General features: G+C 38.2%; 1 protein-coding gene across 1 annotated transcript in view; it reads left to right on the top strand.

Moving 5' to 3' along the window:
• KIF5B (kinesin family member 5B) overlaps positions 1 to 22,863 on the top strand; it is a 55,805-nt gene that overhangs the window by 17,593 nt on the left and 15,349 nt on the right. The window contains exons 3-15 of the mRNA XM_075997511.1: positions 118 to 191; positions 1,313 to 1,417; positions 1,916 to 1,964; positions 2,732 to 2,787; positions 2,885 to 2,972; positions 3,137 to 3,261; positions 4,662 to 4,766; positions 5,083 to 5,228; positions 5,896 to 6,044; positions 8,085 to 8,278; positions 13,434 to 13,502; positions 16,557 to 16,763; positions 19,584 to 19,727. Of these exons, the coding sequence (XP_075853626.1) occupies positions 118 to 191; positions 1,313 to 1,417; positions 1,916 to 1,964; positions 2,732 to 2,787; positions 2,885 to 2,972; positions 3,137 to 3,261; positions 4,662 to 4,766; positions 5,083 to 5,228; positions 5,896 to 6,044; positions 8,085 to 8,278; positions 13,434 to 13,502; positions 16,557 to 16,763; positions 19,584 to 19,727 (1,511 nt within the window). The remainder of the gene's footprint in view (positions 1 to 117; positions 192 to 1,312; positions 1,418 to 1,915; positions 1,965 to 2,731; positions 2,788 to 2,884; positions 2,973 to 3,136; positions 3,262 to 4,661; positions 4,767 to 5,082; positions 5,229 to 5,895; positions 6,045 to 8,084; positions 8,279 to 13,433; positions 13,503 to 16,556; positions 16,764 to 19,583; positions 19,728 to 22,863) is intronic.

A 22,863-nucleotide genomic window follows, 5' to 3' on the forward strand; every position in this document is an offset into this window, starting at 1 on the left:
TTTTCTATGTCACTAAGGATAAACATATGACGTTTTCCTGTAACATTCTTTAAGTAATTTCTTACGAATTTTAAGGAAAAAATTCCCTGAAGTTTAACATCTTCAATTTTCTCCTAGATGTACTTGAGGGCTACAATGGGACAATATTTGCATATGGACAAACATCATCTGGGAAGACACATACAATGGAGGTAATGTTGTATAATCTGTACTTAGATGTAGTATATTCATTCATTCATTTGTGAAATTATTTTACCATGCTTAAACATCTTTATTTACTCTTCATTGCTTTTTCTCATATGAATAATATACAGGTAACATCATTGTTCGAGTCTAACCAGTTCTTGAGTTTGAATAGTAAGGGATACCTCTGTTTGAGATTATATATAGCTTTGTTTTATTAGTTAGAGTTAAACATGAACTTTCTGTGACCCTGTTATATGCGAAATTTTTGAATGCTTGTGTGTTACTGATTCTGTTCAGAATGATTACTTTTTTCCTTTTCTTGGGTCCTCCTCCTAAAAATACCTGCAGTCTTCTCTGATAAGAATATTGTCATAGTTATCGGTTTTGCTGTTAATACATGTGGACCTGCCCTAGCTTTTCTTCTAAAAAACAACCTGTGATGTTCTTCCACTACCGCAGAAGAATAACTGCTTATTTTAGCGTGATTCGTATTACTCATTTTCATAGTTTCAGAGAACAAAGACGTTGTTAGCATTTGCCTAAATTTGACATGAAGTGGAAGGCACATTTATTTATTTTATTTATTTATTTTGAGACAGAATCTCACTCTGCTTCCCAGGCTAGAGTGAGTGCCGTGGCGTCAGCCTAGCTCACAGCAACCTCAATCTCCTGGGCTCAAGCAATCCTTCTGCCTCAGCCTCCCGAGTAGCTGGGACTACGGCATGTGCCACCGTGCCCAGCTAATTTTTTTTTGTATTTATATTTTTACTTGGTCGATTAATTTCTTTCTGTTTTTGGTAGAGACGAGGTCTCGCTCAACCTGGTTTCGAACTCCTGACCTTGAGCAATCCGCCCGCTTCGGCCTCCCAGAGTGCTAGGATTACAGGCGTGAGCCACTACGCCTGGCCTGGAAGGAACAATGTAGAAACTCATTTTTTGAATATGTTCATATATGTGTCATTGTTGAGTTGGGATTTTAGGCATTTATGAGCCATTGGCACACACACAAAAAAATAACAATTATAATTCCTGTCCTTTATTAACTGTAAATTGTAGATTGGAAGTGTTTGTTTTTAATTCATATTTTATAATTTGTTTAAGAAATCTAGTTTTGTTTCCTGTTTAGGGTAAACTTCATGATCCAGAAGGCATGGGAATTATTCCAAGAATAGTGCAAGATATTTTTAATTATATTTACTCCATGGATGAAAATTTGGAATTTCACATTAAGGTAAATTCCTTGGGGAAAGATTGTATTTTATTTTACACCTATAATAATTAAATACTAGTTTCTTAAAGGAATTTTAAAAATTATTTTTATGGACAAGCATAGTTGAAATATCATTAGAATTAATAAACTTGGATCCGTGTTCATCTGCCATTAGATGACCTTAAATAAGTTAGCTAAGTTTTTCTTGCTTTTAGCCTCCTTCTTGATAAAATAAAGGAGTTTGCTTTACTACAGAACATGAAGGTTCCTACTCTAACTATTCTGATTCATTTTAGATGAGGATGTGTGATCAAAATGACTTTTAATTTTAGTTATTTAAAGAGTTTTGCTAATTTATGTCTTGCCATTAGAATGTGAGCTATGGCTGGTATGTTGATATCTCTGCCCTCCTAGTGTAGACAGTACCTGGTACTTAGACCTCAATAAATATTTAATAAATGCATAAGCTGTTTTATAATTTTAATTGGTTGACCTTTTTTCCTTTTTATTGCCATTTAGGTTTCATATTTTGAAATATATTTGGATAAAATAAGGGACCTATTAGATGGTAAGTTAAATTCTTTCTTTTTGATTAGTTTTGAATAGCACCAGTTACTTCTTTTTTAGAGACAGCTTGTAGCTTTGTTGCCCCCACTGGAGTACAGTGGCATGATCATGGTTCATTGCAACCTCACACTCCTGGGCTCAAGCAGACCATGAACCATTCAGTCTTAATGCTTTTTTTTTTTTTTTTTTTTTTGAGACAGAGTCTCCCTTTGTTGCCCAGGCTAGAGTGAGTGCCGTGGCGTCAGCCTAGCTCACAGCAACCTCAAACTCCTGGGCTCGAGTGATCCTTCTGCCTCAGCCTCCCGGGTAGCTGGGACTACAGGCATGCGCCACCATGCCCGGCTAATTTTTTTTTTTATATATATATCAGTTGGCCAATTAATTTCTTTCTATTTATAGTAGAGACAGGGTCTCGCTCTTGCTCAGGCTGGTTTTGAACTCCTGACCTTGAGCAATCCGCCCACCTCAGCCTCCCAAGAGCTAGGATTACAGGCGTGAGCCACAGCGCCCGGCCCAGTCTAATGCTTTTATTTATAAAATGTGGGTAGTAGAGGTTGGAGTAGACTTACAATTTCTACGTTCCTGCATTGATTTCTGTTTAAATCTCCTACATCTACAAGGTCTGCTTTAAAAGCAATGTTTCTGTTTTTCTTTAAAGTTCCCCTATTGCTATTAGACTGCTTGAGGAAGTCTTTCAGTTGAATTATTTATTTCACAGCCAGTGTTATAGGTTAGAAGTTGCTAATAGTATTTATTTTTCTTTTTCAGTTTCAAAGACCAACCTTTCAGTCCATGAAGACAAAAACCGAGTTCCCTATGTAAAGGTAATTTTAAAATAATATATTAATAGTTGTTTAGAAAAGCCATGTAGTAAGTTTTTTTAAAAGATACCAACATAATTTTTTATAAATTATTTCACAGGGGTGCACAGAGCGTTTTGTGTGTAGTCCAGATGAAGTTATGGATACCATAGATGAAGGAAAATCGAACAGACATGTAGCAGTTACAAGTAAGTAGAGTGTATAGCACTGGGGCTAGGGTATAAAACAACCTTAAAATATTCTTGTCTAGTTGATTAATTGTAAGTTTTTTATTTTTGTAAATTAATGCTGCAGGAAAATTGTTAGTAAAGGAAAACCATTTTTGTTTATAGTTTGTGTAATTTCATTGCAGATATGAATGAACATAGCTCTAGGAGTCACAGTATATTTCTTATTAATGTAAAACAAGAGAACACGCAAACGGAACAAAAACTGAGTGGAAAACTTTATCTGGTCGATTTAGCTGGTAGTGAGAAGGTAAAGTCTTTATTTATTTTGATAAATATTTAAATATTTTTATAAACTTTAGCTTGAATTGGGACTCATGAAGGATTCATTGTTACATCTTGAAAATTTACCAAATTGAGTTTGGTAATCTGAGAATTATAACTATTGATACCAATGCTTTGTGATTATATAAACTGAACACTTCTAAATTACTGTTATTTGACCATAGTCCAGTTCAGCCAATACGTGCTACCTTTTACTTAAGATGTATATTTTTATTGAGAATTTGTCATATGTCATTAAAAATTTCATTAGGTATCCCTTTCTTAATTTTTGGTGTCTATTTTATCCATATTGGCAGTGGACTCCCTGTTAAAACTGGTAAATATCCATTAATCCTTTCTGGTTTGGTTGTACTTATTTCTTTATTTTAGATGATGATTATAGTTCTACACAGTCTGATTCTAGTTTATATTGAAATCAGAATAAGTTTGAATGTTTTAATATGGACCTCTGTGACTATTTTTGCTAGTTTTGTTTCTTCTGGTTAGAATGATGTGTACCTATTTCATTTTACTCAAAAGTCTTATATACGTCTTTCAAAGACTATCTCTAATCTTGTGAATTCTTAGAAGCCATCTCTTCTGCCAACATTGCTTATTTATTTGTCTAACCTGTCTTTAACATAGGTATTTATACATCTTATTTTTTTTTTTTTGAGACAGAGTCTCGCTTTGTTGCCCAGGCTAGAGTGAGTGCCGGGGCGTCAGCCTGGCTCACAGCAACCTCAGTCTCCTGGGCTCAAGCTATCCTGCTGCCTCAGCCTCCCGAGTAGCTGGGACTACAGGCATGCACCACCATGCCTGGCTAATTTTTTCTATATATTTTTAGTTGGCCAATTAATTTCTTTCTATTTATAGTAGAAACCGGGTCTTGCTGTTGCTCAGGCTGGTTTCGAACTCCTGACCTCGAGCAATCCACCCACCTCCGCCTCCCAGAGTTACATCTTACATTTTTAAAAAAGAAACAAGTTTGCTTATTGTGTAAACTCAGTCTCCGTTTTCTAACAGTTATATCACCATGTGTTTGCAAATTTTAGATTTCTCTTCTAATGTAGCAAAAGGGGACTCACAAATTAATGGACTACAAAATTTACATGTCGGTTGTTTTCAAGAGCACCCACAAATTAAAAATAAGATTTGATGTGTCTTTAATCATAATCTTATCATATAACTAGTTGCTTGACCAAGTTCTTAGAAGAGTAATACTCAAGAAATAGTGGTACCTTAGAGTTAATGCTTGGCAGATAACATGAAGCTTTTCATGTTTTTCTTTCTTTTTTACTGGTTATGATATGTGAACTTTTTAGAAAACTCAGTGTTATCTTAAACTTGTAATTTGGTTTCATTCTTTGGAAATATTATGTATAGGTTAGTAAAACTGGAGCTGAAGGTGCTGTGCTGGATGAAGCTAAGAACATCAACAAGTCACTTTCTGCTCTTGGAAATGTCATTTCTGCTTTGGCTGAGGGTAGTGTGAGTATACATGTCTTCTATTTCCCCATTATCTTATGGGAAATTATTTAAATACAAATGTATATGTATGCATGAGTGTGTATGTACGTGTGTGTGAGAGAGATTTGCTGTGTTTGAATCAGTATGTGTGAATTAGTTGTCATTTAGGAGTTTATAGTATTAGTACATATATCCTACTTTGCATCTTAATATCAAGCAGTTAAAATAACTGAAATAATTTTTTAATTTATTTAAAGTAGCATATTTATATAATAAATTTTATTATCTAGAAACCCACTGATCCTTCTATATTTTCTTTCCTTGTTTTTTTATGTAGACATATGTTCCATATCGAGATAGTAAAATGACAAGAATCCTTCAAGATTCACTAGGTGGCAACTGTAGAACCACTATTGTAATTTGCTGCTCTCCATCATCATACAATGAGTCTGAAACAAAATCAACACTCTTATTCGGCCAAAGGTTTGTTAAGAAAATACAAAGCCTAAATGTAGATGGCCTTTTATTTATTAAATTTAAGAAAATGTCAGATGGTTGTTATTCAAATCAGTGTATATTGTTAATTTGCTAAACACTCATTTTTAATTGAAAGACAGATAATAGAAGAGAGGTCCATTTTTTAGGCTGCTTGGTTTGAGTTAAGTTTCAGTACATGTTAAAGTTAAATGTTAACTTTGGTCAAACTTATATGGCAATCTTTAATTTAACATTAAAGAATATAAGTATTTGAATTAGATGATAAAGTAAAAGCCTGGCAAAAACAATCCTGTTGACATAAGTGACAGGTTCAAATAATCTATGAGATGGTTAGTCTAGGAAAGTCCATAATTTATCTTTGGACTTCAACAATAATTTCTTAATTTAGACTTGCAAATGAGCAGGAAAAATATAGGCCCTTGTTTTTTTTTATTTTCAATGGATTGTTCCGTTTTTTGTAATTCAGAGATTTTGGGGGCTGACTCAATTTTAGTTGAATTGTGAAAAAGCACTATGCATAATAGCTTTTATTAATCTAACAAATAACTGGATAAGAATAAATTATGTAGCCATATATACATATGTTACATAGGATGTCAGTTAAAAATAATTTTAGTCACATCCTTCTTTCCCCTCCAATTATTTCTCTTAGGGCCAAAACAATTAAGAACACAGTTTGTGTCAATGTAGAGTTAACTGCAGAACAGTGGAAAAAGAAGTATGAGAAAGAAAAAGAAAAAAATAAGATCCTGCGGAACACCATTCAGTGGCTTGAAAATGAACTCAACCGATGGCGTAATGGTAAATAATAACTTAAGAATTTATCGCCGTAGGTTTGTTTGATACATAGTTGAGCTCATTTTTAAATGTGAGATTTTGACATAATTGTAAATGAAAATAATAGGCCAGGTACAGTGGTTCACGCTTATAATCTAAGCATTTTGGGAGGCCAAGGTGGGAGGATTGCTTAAGACCACGAGTTCTAGATTAGTCTGAACAACACAGTGAGTCCCCATCTCTACAAAAAATTTTTTGAAAGTAGTCGGGTGTGTTGTCCTAGCTGTAGTCCTAGCTGCTTGGGAGGCTGAGGTGGGAAAATCTCTTGAGCCCACAAGTTTCAGGTTACAGTGAGCCACTGCACTCCAACTTGGGTGACAGAGTGAGACCCTGTCTCTGAATAAAAGGAATGCAAAAGAAAAGTGGGTGTGGTGGCTTATGCCTGTAATCCCAGCACTTTGAGAGGCTGAGACGGGAGGATTGCTTGAGCTCAGGAGTTTGAGACCAGCCTAAGCAAGAAAGAGATCCCATCTCTACTGAAAATAGAAAAAATTAGCCAGGCGTGGTGGTGTGCATCTGTAGTCCCAGTTATTTGGCAGGCTGAGGCAGGAGGATCACTTGAGCTCCTTGGAGTTTGAGGCTGCTGTGAGCTAGGCTGACACCATTGCATTCTAGCCTGGGCAACAGAGTAAGACTCCGTCTCAAAAAAAAAAAAAAAAGAAAAAGAAAAGAACAAAGCATATCCATTGTTACTTTTTATGCATTTAGGGATCATAAAAAATGAATAAAATCTTTTATATTAAATTTTGATTTTACCTGAAATAATAAGTATGAGGCATAGAGGCCAATTAGGATGTCACAAGATGATAAGATACCTCAATTAGAGTGGAAATAATAAAATGACAAGATTTGGTGACTAGATTTAGAAGAATGGAGGAAAGCAAAGATAATTTTAGCTGTTCAAATCTCAGGGACTGAACAGATAGGAAAGTTGATAAGAGATGCTGAAAATGAATGAGAGAGAGGGACAGAGCAGCATGGTAGAACAGGATTTTCTGGAGATCACCCTGTGCAGAAACATCTATTTGAATAATTAATCCACACAGAAAAATACCTTTGCAAGACCTAGGGAAACCAGGTGAAAAATCGTAGTACCTGGTCGTGGCACAATAATAAGAAAAGATACATTGAAGAGGGTAGGAAGGATAGTTTTACATTACCCACATCACCTCTCTGGCAACCCTAGGCAGCACAGCAGCATGGAGAGAGATATTGTCCACTTTGGGAAAAAAGGGGAGTGAACATAGGAGTTTGCCTTGGAGCCTACCACTGGTCCCATCACAGTAAAACCTAGTGTCAGTGGGAGCCTACAGTTCCAGGTTTGAGGCCTGTAAGCAGACTTCATCTTATACTTCAGTGGCCCTGGACTTCTGGCCCATTCAACACTGGACCACTACAGTGGCCCTGGGCTTCAGAACCATACCAGATGGCCTGCCTAGAATCTTTGGGTTGGGTGACTTTGAAGGGCTTCTTCAGACAAAGCCAGTCTGTGAAGACTGGAATAACCACTTAGGTCTTCAAATGTGCAGGCATTGACACAATCACAATGATCAGGAACAGTCAGGGAAGCATGACATCACCAAAGGGATGAAATAAAGTGCCAGCCAGCAAGGACTCTAAAGAAATGGAAGTGTGTGCACTACCTGACAAAGATATAAAAAACTTTTAAGGAAGCTCACTGAACTTGAAGATACATAGAGACAGTTCAATGAAATGAGGAAAACAATAAATGACCAGAACAAGAAATTTAACAGAGACATTGAAATTATTTTTAAAAGTCAAAGAGAAATCCTGGAGCTGAAAAATACAATGAACAAAATGAAAAATACAGTAGAGAGCATCAGCAGCATTGATCAAGCAGAAGAAAGAATCTGTGGACCTGAAGACAGGTTATTTGGAAACACACAGTCAGAAAAGAAAAATGAAAAAAAGGAAATTGAATAAAATTAAAATTAGTTTTAGACATGTAGATTTTTGTTAACCAGTCTATGGTCTTTATTTTAGGGGAGAAAGTGCCTATTGATGAACAGTTTGACAAAGAGAAAGCCAACCTGGAAGCTTTTACAGTGGATAAAGATATTACTATTACCAGTGATAAACCAGCAGCCACAATTGGAGTTACAGGGAATTTTACTGATGCTGAAAAAAGAAAGTGTGAAGAAGAAATTGCTAAATTGTACAAACAACTTGATGACAAGGTAGGTATTGTTTCTTTATAGGTCTGTTTTAAGAATGTTGATATAGCCGGGCGTGGTGGCTCACGCCTGTAATCCTAGCACTTTGGGAGGCTGAGGTGGGTGGATTGCTCAAGGTCAGGAGTTCGAAACCAGCCTGAGCGAGACCCCGTCTCTACCAAAAATAGAAATAAATTAATTGACCAACTAAAAATATATATACAAAAAATTAGCCGGGCATGGTGGCGCATGCCTGTAGTCCCAGCTACTCGGGAGGCTGAGGCAGTAGGATCGCTGAGTCCCGGAGATTGAGGTTGCTGTGAGCCAGGCTGACACCACAGCACTCACTCTAGCCTGGGCAACAAAGTGAGACTCTGTCTCAAAAAAGAAAAGAATATTGATATAGGTGCTTTTTTTCTAATTAATTTCAATATTGTGGGTACTTATGGTTATAGATCTTTGGTTTCTGTTAACCTCTTAAAAATCACTGTATTAATAGAAAATGTAGAATAATTTCAGTTTCTGTGTGGAAACTGTATGAGGGCATATCCTTTTATTCCCTCCTTTTTTTTTTTAAAGGTCTTTCCTCGGTGTTATTCTGAATGGACATTTTTTTTTTTTTATTTCGGCATATTATGGGGGTACAGATTTTAAGGTTTCAATAAATGCCCATTTCCCCCCCTCCCCCCACAAGTCTGAGTCTCCAGCATGACCATCTCCCAGATGGTGCACATCTCACTCATTATATATGTATGTACCCTCCCCCCTCCCCCCTGCCCAATACCCTATTACTGCAGTACCTGTGTGACCACTTAGGTACTGTTCAGTTAATACCAATTTGCTGGTGAGTATATGTGGTGCTTGTTTTTCCGTTCTTGGGAAACTTCACTTAATAGTATGGGTTCCAGCTCTAACCAGGAAAATATAAGATGTGCTATATCACCATTGTTTCTTAGAGCTGAATAGTACTCCATGGTATACATATAGCACATTTTATTAATCCATTCTTGGATTGATGGGCACTTGGGCTGTTTCCACAGCCTTGAAATTATGAATTGTGCTGCTATAAACATTCGCGTGCAGGTGTCTTTTTTGTAGAGTGTCATTGGATCGTTTGGATAGATGCCCAGCAATGAGATTGCTGGATCACATGGTAGATTCACTTGTATCGCTTTAAGGTATCTCCATATTGCTTTCCACAGAGGTTGAACTAATTTGCAGTCCCACCAGCAGTGTAGGAGTATAGAATTTTTTTATTTCCATCTTGATTTTTTCATTTATGAAGTAATCATTTAGTAGGAGGTTGTTTAATTTCCACGTTTTTGTGTAGAAATGTGAGTTTCTGTTAGGGTTGATTTTTACTTTTATTCTACTGTGATCTGAGAAAATACATGGTATGATTTCTGTTTTTTTAAATTTCTTGAGGTTTACTTTGTGTCCTAGGATATGGTCAATCTTAGAGATGTCCCGTGAGCTGATGAGAAGAACGTATAGTCAGTGGATTTTGGGTAGAATGTTCTGAAAATGTCAGTCAGACCCAATTGTTCTAGAGTTTTGTTTAAGTCCATTATTTCTTTATTAATTTTCTGTTTGGAGGATCTGTCTTGTGCCATCAGTTGGGTGTTGAAATCTCCGGTGATTATGGAGTTGCTGTTAATCCACTTGCTTAGGTCCAGTAAAGTTTGCTTTATGAATCTGGGTGCATGTAAGTTGGGTGCATATATATTTAAAATTGTTATCTCTTCTTGTTGAAGTGTGCCCTTCACCATTATATAATGACCCTCTTTGTTTTTCACTACTTTTGTTGGTTTAAAAACTAAATCGTCTGAAATTAGAACTGCCACACCAGCCTTCTTTTGGCTTCCACTTGCTTGGAATACTGATCTCCACCCTTTTACTTTTAGTCTATATGCATCCTTGCAGGTTAGATGTGTTTCCTGAAGACAGCATATACTTGGCCTGTATTTTCTTATCTATTCAGCCAGCCTATGTCTCTTGAGTGGAGAGTTTAAGCCATTCACATTTATTGAGAGAACTGATAGGTAAGGTATATTACTGTTCATTCTGTTGGGTTGGATGTTGTTTTGATTTCTCTCTTGAGCCATTGTATTATCTGGCCTTTAATCTTTGGGTTTTGGTTGTTTTTATATTTGTGAGTGTTTATTATGGTGTTCCTTGTGTAACACTGTTATGAGTACTTCTTGCAGGGCTGGTCTTGTCTTGGTGAATTCTCTGAGACTTTCCTTGTCTGAGAATGTCTTTATTTCTCCTTCATATATGAAGCTTAGTTTTGCAGGGAATAAGATTCTAGGGTGGGCATTGTTTTGTTTCAGAAGAGTGAGAATGGGGCCCCAGTCTCTCCTTGCTTGTAAAGTCTCATTAGACAAGTCTGGTGTTATTCGAATTGGCTTTCCCTTGTATGTCACTTGCTTCTTTCATCTTACAGCTCTTAGAAGGGCCTCTTTAGTTGATATTTTGGTCAGTCTGATGACTGCATGTTGTGATGTCTTCCTGTTTGCATTGAATCTCCCCGGGTTCCTCTGAGCTTCTTGAGCTTGTATATCGAGATTTTGAGCAAGGCCTGGGAAATTTTCCTCTATTATATCTTCAAATAGCTTGTCCAACCCTTGAGTGTTGTCCTCTTCCCCTTCTGGTAACCCTATGACCCTCACATTAGGTTTCTTCACATAATCCCACATCTCTTGTAGGCTTTGCTCTTTTCTCTTGTTTCTCTGCTCTATCTCTGTGATGGTTTTATTTAGTTGGAGGGTGTTATCTTCAATCTCTGAGATTCTTTCTTCTGTTTGATCTACCCTGTTCTTGAGACTTTCCACTGTATTTTGTAGTTCCCTGAATTGATTCTTCATTTCCAGGAGTTTGGTTAAACTTTTCTTCATTGTGTCTATTTCTTTAGTGAACTTTTGTTCTAGGTCCTGGAGGCTTTTGGTGGTTTCTTTGTGTTGGTTATTGAGTTGTTGTTGCAGGGCGGTGAGTGTTCTTATGATCCACATATGAAATTCCTCTTCTGTCATTTTGGTTGCCTGATTTGGGTTGGTGTCCATTTCTAGGGGGCTGGTGCTCCTCTTTGGGGGTGTGTTTTCCGTTTGGTTCTTCATATTTCGTGAGTTCCTTTGCTGATTTTTTCCCATGTCGATCAGTTGCTATTTCTTTCCTTTAGGTTTTTGTTTGGGTATTCACACGCCTTGTTTAGTTTATGATCCGGTAGGTGGTGTCTGTGGGTGAGATTCGTCCACTCCCTGTATAATGAGTCAGTGGGTGCCGTGAAAAGGCTGTGCAGGATGCCGTCCCTGTCAGTAGGTGGCGCTTGCTTGGAGGAACAGGCTATGCTGTTGTTTTTGTGTCCTGTTATCAGCTCTTGTTCTGGGCAGAGCTGGGTTGGGTAAGCCTGCCCTCAGACACCACCAATGCAATTAGCAGAGGTCAAAGTTCTGTTCTCTGCTTCCAGGAAAAGCTGTCAGGGAGGGGCTGGAATGGTCCCACTCAGCCAGAAAGTCTGCTTGTGGGGGTGGGGCTGTCTGAGACCCGCAGTCTGGAGCAGGCCTTGCTTCTTTCCACCCTCCCCAACTCTGCAGCTACTCCTGGGCCTCTGCCAGCAGGCCAGACCACACGCCACCAGGCCTCCCCGGATTGATGCCGGCAGGGAGGTTCCCTGCCCAGGAACGCCACCTGGGCGGGGCGCGCGGCCTCCCTTTGGGGGGAGGGTTGCCCTCTAGGATGCTGATCTGCCCCTGGAGGCACACACACCTCAGCAGGCTGTTCACAAATATCCCTTCTGTGCCCCGGACAATGCTAGACCTCGGTGCACGGGATCTGGTCTGCAGGTCCAATCTCTGGGTCCCAGAGTTCAAACTGTATCCCCACCAGGGAGAGGAGTTCCGGTCCCAATTCACCCACAGGGAGCCCAAGCTGTGTCTGTGTCTCTCAGCCTCTGAGTCGGCACCATTCTCCTGGGAACACCGTGCCAGCAGCACCGGGGAGGGCTGGCGGCTAGGGAGCTCCCAGTCTGAGTTCCCCTTAGTCAGCTGTAGGGTCCCAGAAGGGAAGGTCCCGTTCCCTGGAGGTGCCTCCGGCTGGTGGCTATATTGTCTCTCTGGGCAGCCGCGGGTAGGGTCGTCGGAGGGGAGGAGGAGGCAATATGGCGCCTGCCGTGCGGCTCAGGTCTGTGCACACGGAGGTGCCCCGAGGGATTTGGGAGTCTGGTGCCGGGTCTGCTACAGGCTCACCGCTAGCTAGCAGCGACTGTCTCTGGGCTGGTGTCCGCAGGTCTCTCCACCTGCTGGGGAGCCCACCAGCAGTCCCAAATGCAAGGGAGGGGAAAGGTGATTTATCCACCTACCCTTCCCGCTGGTCTCCGGGCTGCTCCGGTGGTCTCAGCTTCCAGTTCTCCTCCGCAGCCTCCTCCCGTGGAGTCTCCCGGGGTCTCAGGTAACTCTCCTTCCGGCCCTCGTCTGCTGTATGTTTGCCTTCTTGCTTCTTTTTTCTAATTTCTGCTAGAATCTGTCTTTTCTGCGGAGACACTCTTTCTGGCGGTGTTTCTCGTCCGCCATCTTGATCCTCCCTCTATTCCCTCCTTTTTAAGCTAATAGACCTTTCTAAAGAAAATTTGGCATTAAAGAGCCTTAATGATATGACCTCTTAAAATCAGGGATTTGAGGACCCTCTCAAAAGATGATACAAAAGACTAGGGGAACAGAATAGCATGGAAATCATATTCTGCTTTGCTTGTGTCAGTAATGTTAGTAGTGTGGAAAAAATTATGAACAGAAGGCCAGGGATAAGAGCAATAAAGAGACTAGAGGAAAATCATTATTTTAAGTTGATATTTTTAGTATTTTAAGTGGAGATAGCATGTAATGAGTAGTTACATGACCATTATATTTAATAATAGCCTTAAGCATGTTATTTTTAAGCATTATAGTATTTAATGAATGGATTTCATAAACATAAGCCTTTTGTGTTACTGCATGAAAAATAAGTTACACTTACTGATAATTCCTTCTGTTTTGTCATTTTCTTAAGAAAGATTACAATACCTATGTTGAATTTGGAGAAACAGTTTTGAAGTATTTCTGGGGGAGTAGTGGTCTTACAACCTGTATTGGGAAACAATTAGACCAGGTTGTGGGCTACATTGTTAACTGGGTATTAAAAATTCTAGGATGAAGAAATTAACCAGCAGAGTCAACTAGTAGAAAAACTGAAGACACAAATGTTGGATCAGGAAGAGGTGAGTTAAATAGCTGTCATAGTGCTTCCAGAGAAGCTTTATAGTTTATTATTATGATTTAAACATAAAAGATGAAGGAATCTGTACCGCTGAGAATATACTAATGCTTATATTTTAAAATTTTTTTAATATCTTCATGCTTTATTGTGAATATCCTATGAAATCTATACCTCATTATGGATTGAAGCGAAGATTGTTTCTTTTTTTATTTTTTTGAGACAGGATCTCTGTCATTTATGCTAGAATGCAGTGGTGCTATCGTAGCTCACTGCAGCCTTGAACTCCTGAACTCAGGCCTGCCTCAGTCAGGACTACTACGGGTGTCATGCACCACCATGCCTGGCCACTTTTTTTTTTTTTTAAGAGATGAGGTCTCACTATGTTGCCCAGGCTGGTCTTAAACCTGGCCTCAGATGATCCTCCTATGTTGGCCTCCCAAAGTGCTGGGATTATAGGTGTGAGCCACCATGCCTGGCCCAGATTGTTTCTTTTTGAAGTTTGAGTTCCTTCTAATCCAAAGGGGAGAAAAACTTTTAATTTTTATTTACTTACTTCAAAGTATAATGCTGTATATCACCTTATTTTCCCCTGAACATTTTTTATTGATCTGTGGGCTGAAGCAATCTTAGATTCTCCCTCCCTCAATGAAAAGTATTTACATATGGATATGAGGGAAGAAATATAAAAACATAAAATTTTGTGTTTGCTTAAACCCAAGATGTAGGTCTAAAGGATTATAAAGAAAGGAAGTATTGGTTTCTAAATCCCATTGACTTTGTCTTTCGTAGTTGTATAATTTCAGGTATGACTTTTTATGGGAATGATAATTTCTTCTTAGTTCTTCCACATTTGTCTTCTTGTCACCTACTTTGGACCCTTATTTTTATCTCCCTGGGCACAGCATGGGGATAATTAGTCCTTTATTTAAGGTTTTTGGTGGGGTGGGGAAGTGGAGACAAAGACTGTAAAGCTTTAATAGGTAAGAGTTACTATCAGTGAAATTAATCCTGGTAAGATCATCTTTATACTTATGTCAGCAATAGCATTGTTTTTCAGAGGGGCACCATTGACATTTTGGGTTTAATAATTATGTTCTGTCCTGTGCATTACAGAACCTTTTGCATCCCTGGCCCCTACTTCTAAATGGTGTTAGCATCCCACCCCATTTATAGCACTCACACCCATTTCCAAATATCTCTACTGAAGAGACACTGACCTGTATGATTGTAGTATGCTCCTACTTAGTCTCTTAGTCTCTTGGCTTCCCTCCGGTTTGAACCAAGAACCAGGAAAGACTTTGCTTTTTTTGTTTTTTTGAAGACAGAGTCTCACTCTCTCCCCAGCTAGAGTACAGTGACATCATCATAGCTCACTGTAACCTCAAACTCCTGGGCTCCACCAGTCCTCCTGCCTCAGCCTACCAAGTAGATACAGGTGTGCACCACCACACCCGGCTAATTTTTCTATTTTTGTGTACAGACAGGGTCCCAATCTTGCTACAGCTGATCTCAAACTCCTGACCTCCCCCCACCTTGGCATGTAGTTCAGATTTTGTTTTTCTGAGGCATAGCACAGATGCCATTACTTCTTGCCCATAGCACATCTAAACTTTTAAGCAACTCTTCTACACATCTAATTTCTTGGTTCTATATATATATATATACCATTCATGGGCCTAGAATGCCATTTTCTTCTATTACATTAGTTCGCACATGACTAAAATCTATCTGGACCAATTTCTCCATGAATATTCTCCAGAAATATCTTCCTTTCTTATACTACTAAGCACTTTGTCTTGTCCTTCTTTTGTGGCTCTTACATTCCATCTTGTATTGCACTTATTTGTGTACCATTCTTCTCTTTGACTTGGATTCCTCAAAGATAACGTCTTAACTGGGCACGGTGCCTCACACCTGTAATCCTAGCATTCTGGGATGCCAAGGTGGGGGGATCACATGAGGTCAGGAGTTTGAGATCAGCCGGAGCAAGATTGGGACCCTGTCTGTACACAAAAATAGAAAAATTAGCCAGGTGTGGTGGTGCACACCTATATCTACTTGGTAGGCTGAGGCAGGAGGACTGGTGGAGCCCAGGAGTTTGAGGTTGTAGTGAGCTATGATGATGTCACTGTACTCTAGCTGGGGAGAGAGTGAGACTCTGTCTTTAAAAAAAAAAAAAAGCAAAGTCTTTGACTTCGTTATTGTCTTTCAGCATCCAGCACTGTGTCTGCATATAGTAGGCATTGAATAAATGTTGCCACACTTAATGGTATCCACATTTCACTCTCTTTGTGCTTAGCTAATGGTGAAACTTCATTGATGGTTTTTAAAAACCTGTATACTGGCCGGGCGCGGTGGCTCACGCCTGTAATCCTAGCACTTTGGGAGGCCGAGGCGGGCGGATTGCTCGAGGTCTGGAGTTCGAAACCAGCCTGAGCGAGACCCTGTCTCTACCAAAAATAGAAATAAATTAATTGACCAACTAAAAATATATATACAAAAAATGAGCCGGGCATGGTGGCGCATGCCTGTAGTCCCAGCTACTCGGGAGGCTGAGGCAATAGGATCGCTGAGCCCCGGAGACTGAGGTTGCTGTGAGCCAGGCTGACGCCACGGCACTCACTCTAGCCTGGGCAACAAAGTGAGAAAAAAAAAAAAAAGAAAAAAGAAAAACCTGTATACTTTTGGCCAGGCGCGGTGGCTCACACCTGTAATCCTAGCACTCTGGGAGGCCGAGGCAGGCAGGTCCCTCAAGGTCAGGAGTTCAGAACCAGCAAGAGCAAGACCCCATCTCTACTAAAAAATAGAAATTAATTGGCCAACTAAAAATATATAGAAAAAATTAGCCAGGCACGGTGGCGCATGCCTATAGTACTAGCTACTCAGGAGGCTGAGGCAGAAGGATCACTTGAGCCCAGGAGTTTGAGGTTACTATGAGCTAGGCTGACGCCACAGCACTCTAGCCCGGGCTGCAGAGTGAGATTCTGTCTCAAAAAAAAAAAAAAAAACACCTGTATACTTTTGATGAAAATAAATATTTTACTCTTTTTTACAGCTTCTGGCATCTACCAGAAGGGATCAAGACAATATGCAAGCTGAGCTGAATCGCCTTCAAGCAGAAAATGATGCCTCTAAAGAGGAAGTTAAAGAAGTTTTACAGGCTTTAGAGGAACTTGCTGTCAATTATGACCAGAAGTCTCAGGAAGTTGAAGACAAAACTAAGGAGTATGAATTGCTTAGTGATGAACTGAATCAGAAATCGGTAGGATATAGTTTTGTTTTCTTTCTTAATACTTAAGTACAGATATTCTTTTTTTTTTTAGACAGAGTGTCACTCTGTTGCCCAGGCTAGAGTGCCGTGGTGTCAGCCTAGCTCACAGCAACCTCAAACTCCTGGGCTCAAGTGATCCTTCTGCCTCAGCCTCCCGAGTAGCTGGGACTACAGGCATGCACCATCATGCCCAGCTAATTTTTTCTATATATTTTTAGTTGGCCAATTAATTTCTTTCTATTTTTAGTAGAGACAGGGTCTGACTCTTGCTCAGGCTGGTTTCTAACTCCTGACCTTGAGGGATCCACCCGCCTCGGCCTCCTGGAGTGCTAGGGTTACAGGCGTAAGCCACCATGCCCGGCCCACAAGTATCCTTAATTTAAAAATTACTTGTTACTTCTTTCTGTATAAGCCCAAGATTGATAGTACTAATTCTCCAAAGTCTAGGGTCTCAATTTTCATTCCTTCTGTATATGAGGCCTTAGAGGTTGTAGAAGACAAGTTATCTTTTTAGTTCCTAAAGGTCTGTTAATTATCTAATTTTAAATGCTATTTTAAAAGATGTTGCCATTCATTCCTGATGTTAAAGGGAAAAAAATTAAGTTACCTTTAGTTGCTCAGTAAAGCTGAGTTGGATCATCTCTAGTTTAGATGATTTTTCAAACTATAATAAACATGAGCCTAAAAATAAAAATGTTGTTTGATCAACTACATGAATTATTTGGAGTAGCCATGAGGATGTATAACTTTATATAATTTGTGTTTTGTTTACTGTTTATTCCCACTACCTTGAACAGTGCCTTCCTGGCAAAATGCAGTAGGGTCTTCCTTGTGGTTCCCCAGTAGATGAGGATTTTTACTTTTTATCCTTACTGTATGACAGGGATTGTAAGCCAACAGTGATGCCAGAGATAGTATAGACCTATGATTGTTTCAGCACCATCATGAATGAGCTATCTTCTTGTGGTTTTGTTGTTAATGCTAGCTTCTTGTTTAGAGATCAGTACCTAGACTTGCACTCAGGATCTGTGCCCACCACTTAATTTCCCTATCCATGCTCACTTATATAAAGGAAAGCAGTCAACAGTATGAAATAGCACTTATAAAAGATTTACTGTACCTAATGAGTTCATTTCCCCCTTTTAATCTACAAAGATACAGTTAACTTAAAATTAAAATTTAATACCCTGGAGATCCAAGACACTGTTATAACTCTTACTGAGTTGCATTATTAGCAAACCTAATTGCTGCTTGGAAAAGCAACAAGAGTTTCTTACAACTCTGTGAGTTGGTCCTTGGCCACTGATGTTTTTTTTGTTTGTTTTTTGTTTTTTTTTTTTTTTGAGACAGATTCTCACTGTGTCGCCCAGGCTAGAGTGGCAATGGTGTCATCGTAGCTCACTGCAACCTCAAACTTCTGGCTGGGATCCTCCTGCCTCAGCCTCCTGAGTAGCAGGGACTACAGGTGCATGCCACCACACCCGGCTAATTTTTCTATTTTTTATAGAGACAGGGTCTCACTGTTGCTCAGGTTGGTCTTGAACTCCTGAGCTCAAGCGATCCTCCCGCTTTGGCCTCCCAAGTGCTGGGATTATAGGTGTGAACCACTTTGCCCAGCTGATTTCAGTCTTTAAGGTAGTTAACATTTGTTATTTCATTGGAGCTGAAATCTGTCAGCACTACATTGGTAAGAGGAGTTAGAAACCCCTAGTGTTTAGCATCTTTTTATATGCTTAAACAGCATTGCTCTTCATTTCTTAGAGAAAATGTATGGTAATTTAAATATTTATGGTAGAAGGATGCTACATAATTAGACTTGCAAGATGATTGGTGAACATATACTCTACTGATACTCAGAACCTTAAAGAAATGACCAACCACCAGAAGAAAGAGTAGTTGAATGATGGCACCTTTACTAAAAAGATAATGACTAAAAGTCAGTAAGTTGCATTAAAAATTCATTACAGGTTGAGTATTCCTTATATTCAACTTCTGGTCCCAAGCATTTCGGATTTTAGAGTATTTGCATTATAATTAATGGTTGAGTCTTTCTAATCTGAAATGCTTCAGTGAGCATTTTCTTTGAGCATCATGTAAGCACTCACAAAGTTCCAGATTTTGGAGCATTTTGGATTAGGGATAATCAACCTGTGTCTGATCCATGATATAGTGAATAATTTTTTAAGTGTCCAGATTAGGTTGGACTTTTCAAAATTTGGTGACTTTATAACTAGTAAACCAGCTGTCATTTTAAATTTATAATTGTAGTAATTAAACCCAAATAGTAATATTACTTTTATCATTGGCTCCTGGATAATTGCTTATATCATAATATGAAAAATAGTGATAATTATCATCAGGTAGATTTTTCAGTAAGCATATAGAAAGTAGACGAAGAAAACATGTAACCATCTAGAAACTGTCAGTTCCATTCTGACATGAATTACCTCAGATTCAACTTCCAAAGATGTGATAATATAGTAATAAATGATAAATTTAATTAATTTTGAAGTTTCACATTTCTAGGCAGAAACATATTCAAGTCTCAAAAATTTAGTGGAATAATACAAGCTGCCTGCTCTTAATGGAATACAATATGGCTACTTTTACCATAGCCTGTGAGGTCTGAAATATTTTTTAAGTTTGAGCTGGGAGCTAGTCCAGACCTCAGTAGATAATTCAAAAAAGTGAAAGCAGAAAATACATGGTTTTGTATGGGCTAGGTAAAAAACTTGAAATGCATATGAATATTTGAATTGAGTTTTTATTTAGTAGATTTAACTATATGCTTTTTGTTTTGGGTTATGTTAGGCAACTTTAGCAAGTATAGATGCCGAGCTTCAGAAACTTAAGGAAATGACCAACCACCAGAAAAAGCGAGCAGCTGAGATGATGGCATCTTTACTAAAAGACCTTGCAGAAATAGGAATTGCTGTGGGAAATAATGATGTAAAGGTAAATATAATATTTAGATATTAAATGTAATTGTCTGTATGCAACTTGTACTTATGTTTGCTACTTTCTCTCAAAGTTCTTCGTAGCAATTATCTCATCTTCACAACAGCCATGTGTGGTATATGATATTAACTCCATTTTGAATAGATGAAGGGGGAGGGTGAGAATAAGGAGCACCAATATAGACATACTACGTAGCATTTATTGAACCTTTTTTTGATTCTTTACAATGTAAAGATTTCACAGTTAGAAATTATCTTAATAAATTACCATACATGAAAGTATGTGATTATACCAAGAGTCAAGATTAACTCAGCAAGTAAACTCAAATGATTTAGCCTATTGTTGCTTTAAATGTTTAAATAAAGGTAAAAGATGAGCACTACTTAATTCCTTTTTAAATTTTGTATGAGAAATTTCAAACATAAAATAGTAGAGAGAATAATGAACTCCAGAGTTATCAGTTATTAAAATATTGCCACACTTTATGCCCTTTTTCTTATAATAATCTTTTTAAGGACACTAATATTGGTCATTAGGCATATGACCTGGAAGACTTAAAAATTCAGACCAGAATGCAAACTGAAATTCTCAGCTACAAAAACATCACATAACATGAAAGATTTCTATGTTGCATTAGCTATTTGTTTGGACTTTACCTTTTTAATTTAAGCCTAATTTAAGAGAGAAGAAACTTACACTTGAGTTTATAATGAAAGCCTGCTAGGAAGCCCAGTTTAATGAGTTGGAAATGAAATAAAAGTTTTCAATATTGAGTACACATTCCTTCTGTCCAGTGTGTTGTTGAAAGTTGCTGTTTGTTGGTGGAGGCAAGGATTCTTGTTACTCTTCTCATATGTCATTTCCTTATGTTGACTCACCTCATTGAAACAAAGGAAAAGTGTCATTTTTAAGTATCAGGTGACTTGACTTTCTCTCTTACACCATCTGTCTGAACATTATGCCCTATTCTGTTTATTATGGTGAAGTAATGTGAGAGGAGAGCTGTGGGGATCGTCTAGGATGGAAAAGTAGATTTATTTCATATCACTGAACACTAGAAAGGTATTGTTCAAAATTCGCTTTATAGATTTTTCAACCTTTTTTAAGAAAACTCTTTCCCTTTCATTTTCAAATAATCATAATTTAAGTGAAAAGTGGTAAAGATAGAGAAAATAAAGAGTGGAAATGGCTATGGTTAGTGGCAGAGCCATACATAGAATACAGGTTCCCGGATTCCTAGACTGCTTTTTTAAATAAATCATTATAACATTTTGAAAATAAATCAGCCTTGGAAATAGGTAATTTAAAAAAACAAAAAGATCCTCGGTATTTTTGTCATGTACATGTAATTCTTTTCCTATCATCAGTAAGCACTATTTGAGTTCTACTTGTTTTATAGGTGTATAGATTTTTTTTTTTTTTTTCTGAGACAGAATCTCGCTTTGTTGCCCAGGCTAGAGTGAGTGCCATGGCATCAGCCTACCTCACAGCAACCTCACCCTCCTGAGCTCAAGCGATCCTCCTGCCTCAGCCTCCCGAGTAGCTGGGACTACAGGCATGCGCCACCATGCCCGGCTAGTTTTTCTATATATATTAGTTGGCCAATTAATTTCTTTCTATTTATAGTAGAGACGGGGTCTCGCTCTTGCTCAGGCTGGTTTCGAACTCCTGACCTCGAGCAATCCGCCTGCCTCGGCCTCCCAGAGTGCTAGGATTACAGGCGTGAGCCACCGCGCCCGGCCTACATTTTTTTAAATGCACAAATTGTAGATTCACTATTACAGGTATCTTTTAGAATAGTTTCACCACCCTAACATATTCCTTGTACTTTATCTATTTAGCTCTACTCTGTGAACCTCTGGCAGCTACTGTTTTTACAACTCTCTCTGTAGATTCGCTTTTTCCAAACTTTTATATAGTTGGAATCATCCAAATATGTAGCCTTTTTAGACTAGCTTCTTTCACTTAACGATATGCATTTAAGGTTCTTCAATGTCTTTTTGTGGCTTGATAGTTCATTTCTATTATCACTAAATGATATTCTGTTGTATGAATGTGTACCACAATTTATTTTATCCATTCACCTACTTGATTACTTCTAGTTTTTGACAATTTTGAATAAAGCTCTTGTAAACATTCATGTGTAAGTTTTTCAGTGGACATAACTTTTCAATTCAGTTGGGTAAAATACCTAGGAGTGTGATTGCTAGATCATACGTTAAGACTATGTTAGCTTTGTGAGAGCCTGTCAAGCTGTCTTCCAAAGTAGCAGAAGCATTTTGCATTCCTATCAGCCTGAATGAGAGTTCTTGTTGCTCTACGTCCTTGTCAGAATTTATTGTTGTCAGTTTTTTATTTTGGCAGTTCTAATGTATAGTGTTATATTAAATTTGTATTTGGGTTATTTTCTCCTTGTTAAGTTTTGAGAATTCTTTATGTGTTTTGGATGTAAGTCCTTTATCAGGTAATGTCTTGCAATATTTTTCCCAGTCTGTAGCTTGCTTATCTTTTTATTCTCTTAACAGGATCTTTTGCAAGGCAGAAATTTTGAATTTTAATGAGATCTGCCTTGCCAGTTTTTTCATTCATGGATTGTGTTTTTGGTATTGTATTTTAAAACTCATCACCAAACCCAAAGTCACTTAGATTTTATCCTATGTTATCTTTTAAAATTTTTTTAGTTTTGCATTTATGTTTGGGTCTGCGATTCATTTTAGAGTTAATGTTTCTGAAAGGTGTATGGTCTTTGTCAGGATTCATTGTTCTGCATGTGGTTGTCCAGTTTTTACAGCACCATTTCTTGAAAAGACTATCCTTTCTCTATTCAGTTGCCTTTGTCCCTAGATCTATTACTGAGCTCTCTGTTCTGTTGACTTATTTGTCTATTCTTTTCCAATACTATACAGTCTTGATTACTGTGGCTTTATAATAAGTCTTAAAGTTGTATAGTGTCAGTCCTACGACTTTGTTCTTCTTTAGTATTGTGTTGGCTATTCAGGGTCTTTTGCCTCTGTATAAACTTTAGAATCAGTTTATTGATATCCACAAAATAAGTTGCTGCTACCTTGATTGGGATTATATTCTTTCATTAGTGTTTTGGCGTTTCCTCTTATAGAACGTGTACATATTATGT

The sequence above is a fragment of the Microcebus murinus genome, chromosome 25 (genome assembly GCF_040939455.1).
Source record: "Microcebus murinus isolate Inina chromosome 25, M.murinus_Inina_mat1.0, whole genome shotgun sequence".
Taxonomy (NCBI): Eukaryota; Metazoa; Chordata; class Mammalia; order Primates; family Cheirogaleidae; genus Microcebus; species Microcebus murinus.